The sequence below is a fragment of the Cyprinodon variegatus genome, unplaced genomic scaffold (genome assembly GCF_000732505.1).
Source record: "Cyprinodon variegatus isolate N-32 unplaced genomic scaffold, C_variegatus-1.0 Scaffold523, whole genome shotgun sequence".
Taxonomy (NCBI): Eukaryota; Metazoa; Chordata; class Actinopteri; order Cyprinodontiformes; family Cyprinodontidae; genus Cyprinodon; species Cyprinodon variegatus.
Genome location: NW_015150976.1, coordinates 331,941 through 340,531, shown reverse-complemented (window position 1 = coordinate 340,531; position 8,591 = coordinate 331,941). Strand labels below are relative to the sequence as shown.

Below are 8,591 nucleotides of genomic sequence, written 5' to 3'. Positions count from 1 at the left end.
GTGCGTTATGCGTAAGTTAGGCTGTCGTTGGACATAAGTTCTGGCCTATTTATGAATACTCTCTGTATATGCCTAAAATTGAAAAAATACATAGAAAGTTCAGCGTATGGCAGCGTTGTAGGAAATTCTGGGACGTCAGGCATCACTGGCTAAATCAGCAAGGTGTGAAAGGTGCCTAAGGTTGAATGAATCCTGATCGTATTACAGTATTCACATACATGAGATTATTTGCTGCAAGCTTTGCAACAAATTCACTTTAAATGGTTTGTTGAACCTTTAGAATAAGTATTATTGTGTGTAATAAATATGTAGATGAAATGAGAGAGCAGAAGGCTCATTTCTTGCCTGCAGTTTGTGTTTCGAGTTATTTAAGCAAGAACATTTTTTTTAAATCCTGATCTTACTCCTTGCCTGAGCACGCTTAGTTAATAAGTTAACTTATAACTTATATCTCCTCCACTGAGGATTATAATCATAATGCAAATCAGTAACCAGAGGTTCCTACAAGATCTATGCAGGGTGAGGAAGGAGAACAGAAAGGAAGGCTTTCCTGTACTATTACAAACACTTTATTCACTTAGGATATGCCTCCTGGGAAAAAGGGTTCAAAGACGTATCCACTGCTTGTTCACGATAGCTTATAATGCAGGTTGTTACATATTAGCAGCAGTCATTGGAACAGAGGCGGAGGACACCTTCACTGCAAAAACCATCTAGAAATAAGTCAAAATGTCTTAAATTAGATGCATTTTCCCTTCATTTGAGCAGGTAAATAAGATGATTTGCCAATGGAATGATTATTATTACTCAGAAAATAAAATGAATAGATAATATGGACTTGAAATAAGACGATGCACTCATTGTAAATGTAAATTGTCTTGTTCCATTGGCAAAAATGACTTATTTGGATTTTGGGTTCTTTGCTTATTGACTGCTGGACGATCTGTCACATAACAACCAATCATACATAAACACAATTAAAGCTACAGGTGGGAAACTCAGTCTGCTAATGATTCATTCAAATATGAATACATATGAGTAGTAGTACTTTATTTAAAATGTATTTTTGAATATAAAAATTAAAAAACAACCACAGGTAATTAGGGAAAACCCAGCTGCCTGGAAGGTTCAGTTAGATTCAACTTTGAACTCTGGCTTTGTGCTTTAGGTGTACGTTTTATTTTTTTTATCCAGGATGTCTTTGTACAGTACTGGACTCTTTGTTTTAACTCTGACCAGTTCCCACTATCGAAAAAAAAAAAATAAATAAAAAAATACACCAGTTTCATGCTGCTGGGAAAAGAAACCCTGGTATTTTTATGCTCTCGACCACACTGCTCTGAAAAGGATGCAAAAAAATTATGCAAAGGCGAAAAGGCAACTGTCAACCAGCTCCACAGGCGGCCCCTTCCAGGAAACACACAGCCAGGCAGACGAATTCCGAACCAACTCCATGTCAGAGGATGAAGAGAGCACATCCCCTTAGTCAGTCAGAGAAACAGGACTACACTGGAAAACATACACAGACAATTTTTCATCCTTCATTTTAGAGTCTGTGTACCACAACTCTGGGTAGGATTTGATCACCAAATTAGTTCATTTCAATGCTCTAATTTAAGATCATGATTGATTTTTATAATTTAGAATAAGATCTGTAGTTCTACCCTAAGCAATGCCAGCATGAAAAACATTTATCCATGGATCACCTCACACAAAAGCTACCATGGCTGCAATAAATAAACAAAAAACCCAAAAATGTTTTCATGGACTTTAATTTATTCACAGACACAAACTCACAAGGATCATTTTCCACAACAAAGATTTCATTTCTGCACATAGTTTGGGGGAATGTTCAATATTCTTTATATACTTTTTACCAACAAACACAAATAATGTAAACATACATCTTTATCTGATAGGTGAGTGAAACCTCTGTAATATATTTGAGTTTGAACACCTCTCAAAAAAAAAGAAAAACCAAAAACACAGAAAGCAGCTTCCTGCAAATAGCAATGAAAACAACATGACAATAAAACCAGCAATACGGGATTATTACGTCCATTTAATGATGTTTTAATCTGTTAATCTATACATAAATCTTTATCTGGTTTCCAACAAGCTGCATTCATTAAAAATAATATTGATGGAGGAGCAGAATAAATAGAGACTGATTTAAAACTACATCGATATGCTCACTGTTTGCACTTAAAAGTCGATAGAAGAACCACCAAAACTTTCCACTCATGAACACAGATAAACTACAGTAGAGTCACATACTGGAAAGGTCTCTGTCCTTATGGAGGGGGAGGGAGGGAGGGAGGTGTGGGTGGTGTTTGAAGGGCAGATGTGATTCATGGAAACAAACAGACTGGAGGCTAAAAAAAAAAAAAGTAAAGCTGGAGATGAAAGGAGGTTTGATGACAAGTTTCCAGCTAAGGAGAGGAGAGGGTGAACACTTTGAAGGGTGCCTTAGTGACGGGCAGCAGATTCTCTGGGGTAGAACTCGGCCAGGGTGCTCTGAGGAATCCTCTTCAGCATCTCCTTGGGGAAAATTCGCAGCAGCTGCCAACCGATGTCCAGGGTTTCATACACAGTCCTGTTGTCATACGGGCCTAAATGGAGAACAGGGGAAGAACAAACAGCGTTAAGCAGGGCTACGATGTGAGCAGCTGTGCTCACGCTCTAAATGTACCTGAACTTGAACAACACATTTCCAAGTCAGCCAAGTCCAACAGATCCACAGGTTAACCTTTTGTTAAACATCAAACATGCCACAACAGTCCAACAGTTACCAGAAGCTTCTTTAGGTTAAGGAAAATGTCACTGGTTCACCTGCCTGCTGATTTCTCTTTGCCAGAATCTTCACATGCATCCCTGCAAAAGGAGTTTTCACAACAAGCTGCAGAGTAAACGGCTGGTTATCCTCCCGCAGCAGTGTGTCGCAGTGAGTGTGTCGCAGATATTTTGGATTTCTGCCCAATATTGAAGCGTGGTCTGCGCTATGTTATTCCACGCCACAACGCAAGAGGGCCAATCAGGAACTAGCTGTGGGTCTAGATACGGCCGAGGCGGTGAGGAAGTGGGGGCAAGTTTGTGCAACAATGGAGGGACATGAGGGCCAAAAAGAGCGGAGATCCAGGTGGAAAAAGGCTCCCAGTTTTTTCACGCACCTCACTCTTCTACCTGGTTCATCTTCACGAGTTGTTTTCCAAAATGGCAGTCATAGAAACAAAGCAAGCCACTAAGCTACCAAACAGGAAATTAGCATAGTGTAGAGCTGATGTAGATTTGACCAATCGGAGGCCTCCTGTCTGCCGTCACCTACAATTTTGAAGAGGTGCAGCAGAGTGTCTGTGGAAGGGGGGGGGGGAGGCATTTGCGTTCACTGCGACACACACAGACGACCTGGTTTCTGAGTATATCTCAGCCTTTACTCTACTAGTCGGCCTCCTACTTGGAGAATAAAAATACTTTTTTGTGTCAGTAGATGAAGACCAGAGAAACGGCGTTCCTCAGGAATCTCATCCTGGAGCCCCTCCTTTTCAATATCTACATGCTTCCTTCCCCACTGGAGATTATCATAAACAACGACACAGAGGAGTCAGCTGTGAGCATGTCAGAGGGTGACTGGATAAATGCAGAGAGGAGATCAACAATGTTCTTAAGCTCAATCAAAACTAATAAAGGTGTTTGGACCAAAGGAAGAACATTTCAAAGTTTCAGCTAATCCAGCTAGAAAGCAACAACCAGGCTCTAAATCTGACCTGAACCTTCAGAGGCTCATAGAGACAGGAACAAAGTGGATCTTCTATCACCAGAAGAACATCTCAGGGATTAAAGGTCTAATGTTGCCCTGCCCAGAGTCACACACTGCCCTGCAGGTTTTAGAGGTTTCTTGCTTCAGCTCAGCAAAGGCCTGTTAATTAGCCATCAATGAAAACCAGCTGCTGCTGCCTGCGTCCTCACTAGAGCTAAGAAAGTAGATCAGACAGCTGTGGCTGATCCAGATGCTGCTGCCTGCGTCCTCACTAGAACTATAGAAAGTAGATCAGACAGCTGTGGCTGATCCAGATGCTGCTGCCTGCGTCCTCACTAGAGCTAAGAAAGTAGATCAGACAGCTGTGGCTGATCCAGATGCTGCTGCCTGTGTCCTCTTTAGGTAAACAACCAATATGCTCCTAAGTGCTTTTTTTTATATTAAAACTATGAACATTGATTTAGAAACCTATTCCATCAAACACTAATTAGTCAGAAAGGACCAACCTCTATTCATTAAAGATCTTCTTACCTTGAGCGATAAAATTCTTCTCAAACTTTTGCAGGAACTCCAGATAAAGCAGGTCATCGGAGGTAAGGGCCTCTTCTCCCACCACAGCCTTCATGGCCTGGACATCTTTACCGATGGCGTAACAGGCATACTGGAGGCAGACAGACACACATCATGGTCGCTCTTCAAACATCACTGCCTGCATTTTAAAAAGTGGCTAAGGTTCCTTACCAGCTGGTTGGACACATCAGCATGGTCTTTCCTGGTCATCCCTTCACCAATGGCAGACTTCATTAGACGAGACAGAGAGGGCAGCACGTTGATAGGAGGGTAGATCTAAAAGACAGAAGCATACAGTGCGTAAAAACGGCAAGACAACAAAAAATACATTATTTCCAGTTTATTTAAGAACGATAAAGAGAGCAGCTATGCCAAAGGAGACCTCTAACAATAAATACCGTTCCAGAACAGCTGTATACCTCGCACAGACCTAAACACATTAATATAAGCCCCATTTACATTACTCTTTTGAAATCATGTCGAGATCAGTCTGAGTACGGTAACCGAGATACCCGTTTAGTGTAAATGGCACGCACAACTGAACTGGACCACGCCAGACACAACCGAACCGCATTAACGTGGTCATCTCCTTAGACTATGTTCAGAGTGCACGCAGCAAGAGCAGCAAAAACGTGCGTGCTTCCTTAGTTTTGATGCTTGTACAAGTTTAGTTCTGGCTCGCGGCTGAAGCATCTTTGCTGCTCTAGATGTGCGGTGGAAAAGTGGGTGTGATGCTCGTTGGGTGGAGCTACCCTATCCTTTCTTTGCCTGTAACAATGGCAGCTATATTTGCTTTGATTAGTGGGTAAAAAGTAGTTTTAATATATTTTTAAGTGAGAAAGTCCTGAAAACATGGTCTGTGCAGTCAGTTCATCCAGATTACCATCCTTCCTTCAAATATAATTTCTCTGTCGGAGCGGCTCAGACTCGCACAAACCGGCCGTACGCTGTCACTGGGAATCCCATTCAACTAGCCCGGTCATCTCTTTGCGGTTTTCTGCTACTGTTCGCGGCGGCTGGAAGTAGATGTTAGCATTTTTCATGTACGTAATTCAAACTGCAGGAACCAGAATGATAAAATCAAACATATTTTTTCGGCAGGTTTCTAAATTTTAAGTTATTTTAGGCATTAATAAACTGTTTCAGAGGAGTGATCATAGTTCTCTGCATCAGCAGCGCAGTGTCTCTCTCTCTGCCAGCCCCCAGATCAGCTTCTCTGATTGGTTAATGTGGCGCGTCCAGCAGCAAAAGTTCAATTTTTCCAACTCCAGCAGCTGCTGCTTCTGATGCTCACAAGCTCATGAGTCGCTGCGGGACCTTTTGCTGCACCTGTCAAGCATTGACTTTGCAGGTAAACCAGCTGCTTCTGCTGCCTCTGCTGTATGCGGTGTGAACGTAGCATAAAAGTCATTCTCTGTAATGATGAAGTTTCAGACATTCATAAAAATACTAGCTTTCCTACCGTGCCACACAGTTTCCAGTGATGATTCTGCTTAGCAGTGTGTTAAACCTCAATGTCTGTCATTTTTTCCAGGGTCTGTAGGCCCTGATTAGACTATCGTTATTGTATCAACTTCCCAAAACAGACTCTCAACTAAATTCACCAAAGGCTGCCTTCTTTGCACAACTCTCCACAAACATCCTGAATGTTATAGGTGCCGTGCTGATTTGCTTGTTTCCCTCTAGAGCGCAGTAGTACTGTAGATCGGCACTAGGAGGCGAGGAACCGCGCTAGCGTGGTGTGTAAACGGTCGCAAGGAACCAAGCTCAGAACACTTAACAGATCCAAGCTCGGCACGGATCGGTTTTCAGAAGGTAGTGTAAACGGGGCTATAGAAGCCTCATGTAGCAGTGATTTGGTCCTCAGACATGGGAGATAAGTCAAAATCTGTCAAAAGCATTTTTATAATATGTTACTTAGATAAATAGTGCCTAGTTCATCTCTTCAAAGGAATCATCATCCAAAAATCTGACTTAAATATGAAAATGTGTACGTTAGTGCTGGGCTTCAGTTAGAATTGTAATGAACCTAATGGTGCAACCTGGACACATCTTAAGTGACTCATCACTGGGTGTTTTGGGTCTTAGTCATACACCCTCACTCGGATGACCCAGCCGGGGGTGATCAGTTCCCCGACTTGTGTCCAGGAAGCGCTCTACAAATCCCTAGGATTCCAAGGACGCGGTGTAGAGATCTGCCTGCGACGCCCCTGGAACCCACTTCAATAGTCTCGCAGTGGGCCTTCCAGCCATTCCTCCGGCGCTCAGCCACATTCCACTGGACTTTGTTTCCAAGTTTGACGACGTTCCGCTTAGCATCCAGGAAGCTTTTTCAATTCAAAATGTCAGAAATAACGTTGGGTCTAAGGCTTCATAGAGTGGACATAAAAACAAAGCCTTGTTTTTGTTTAGAAAACATGCAAATTGAACCACAAGAACGGGTCCACCTCTATGAAATAGGGGTCATTTAGCTTATCTGTTAGCCTGCAAAGCCCCATACCTGCCAAAGCCAAAACAAGGCTTTGTTGTTCTACTGTATAAAACCTCAAACCCAACACTATTTCTGAAATTTTGAATTGAAGAAGCTTCCTGGATGGGAAGCGAAACATCTGCAAACTTGGAAAAAGTCCAGTGGATTGTTTTCTAACTTTTTTGCAATGACTGACCTGGATGACTAAGAATCCTCACCAGTACATACTAGCGATGGATGGGTTTATGAAAACCGTCCGAACGGTTCGGTTCGGCTGTCTCGGTTCGATTCGCGTGTGTTGCGTTCGGTTTATGCGCGAGATGATTTAATTAAATTCAAAGCATCAAAACATGTGGAAATGATCCTGGGTTTCCGCGGATCATTGAAAATAATGACAATTCATTAATTTTGGGGGATTTTTTTCATTAATTTCATAAATTTGTATTTTTTCATAAATTTGTATTAATTTTTTAATTTTTCGGTGTAACAATAACCATATACCGAACCCGACCACGAAACCGTGAACCGAACCGTGGATTTTGTGAACCGTTCCACCCCTAGTACATACATGTAAGTGCATTTATAAGTCAATTCCACACTCAGTGGGATCAGAATGAGCTCCATTGAAAAAGATTGCTCCTAACAATGTTTATAGATGAATTTATAGACAATTTTAAAAGAATTTATATGTAAAATACCAGGTTAGGACTCCTTAAAGTTGCTAAAGTTAGCACTGTTGTTTACTGTAGAGTCTGATTGGTAGCTGCTAGTATTGGTAGCTGCTAGTATTGGTAGCTGCTAGTATTGGTAGCTGCTAGTACTGGTAGCCGCTAGTATTGAACAAAAAAATCTCACCAGTTTTACCCCTCCATGATATAGAAGTTTTCTGAAAAAAGGATTCAGAACTTCCTTTTTTCTTTAAAGACCATGTATAGTTAATACAACTATTCCTTATATGTGCACATTAATCATGTTTTTGATAAAAGTTCTTATGCTAAAATGCCATCAGAATGCTTATAATATTAAGTGTCTTTGCCAAGGGCCCCAAATTTTCTAAATCTGCCCCTGACTCCAAGCTCAGAGCAGAAATTATGCATGAAATGAATCTCCTACCTGCCTGTTGTGCAGCTGCCTGTCCACATAGACCTGACCCTCTGTGATGTAACCAGTCAGATCAGGAATTGGATGGGTAATATCTGCGACACAAAAAATGGACATTTAAAAAAAAACGATCCAGAGAACAGAGATCAACCTGCAGTCTTGATAAAAGAAGAAATAATGTAATGAACCAGCGGTTCTTCCTGCTCACCGTCATTCGGCATCGTCAGAATAGGGATCTGGGTGATTGAGCCATTTCTTCCCTCTACTCGACCAGCACGCTCATAGATGGTGGCCAGATCGGTATACATGTAACCTGGAAATCCTCGACGGCCTGGCACCTCCTCCCTGGCAGCAGACACCTGACGGATGATAAACAGAGAAAAAGTTGTGAAGGCAGAATAATGATCAATGCTCCCTCTTATTGAGGATCATTGTGAGCAACATGAGATGTGCACGCTGTGGCCACACCATTATTACACCTGCTAATTAAACACTGGTTCATAGCAAGTTTGACTGGTCATTAAAGGAAAAGTCCGTTCATATTCAGAATTCAAAATTCTGAATGTACTTAAAATATGAAATTATTACATCCTGTTCAATAAATGTTGATTTTAATTAAGATTAATTTTCCTTTGAATGGGCTTTACTGGAGGCATCCATGTTTGTCAAAGAACACTACTGCCACCTACTGGT

General features: G+C 41.6%; 1 protein-coding gene across 1 annotated transcript in view; it reads right to left on the bottom strand.

The window, feature by feature from the left end:
* Positions 1 to 1,763: 1,763 nt before the first annotated feature.
* atp6v1b2 (ATPase, H+ transporting, lysosomal 56/58kDa, V1 subunit B2) overlaps positions 1,764 to 8,591 on the bottom strand; it is a 31,435-nt gene continuing 24,607 nt past the window's right edge. Inside the window, exons 10-14 of the mRNA XM_015391066.1 lie at positions 8,107 to 8,257; positions 7,911 to 7,993; positions 4,499 to 4,603; positions 4,289 to 4,418; positions 1,764 to 2,612 (exon numbers count right to left, since the gene is read on the bottom strand). Coding sequence (XP_015246552.1) covers positions 2,470 to 2,612; positions 4,289 to 4,418; positions 4,499 to 4,603; positions 7,911 to 7,993; positions 8,107 to 8,257 — 612 coding nt within the window. The 3' untranslated portion in view covers positions 1,764 to 2,469. The remainder of the gene's footprint in view (positions 2,613 to 4,288; positions 4,419 to 4,498; positions 4,604 to 7,910; positions 7,994 to 8,106; positions 8,258 to 8,591) is intronic.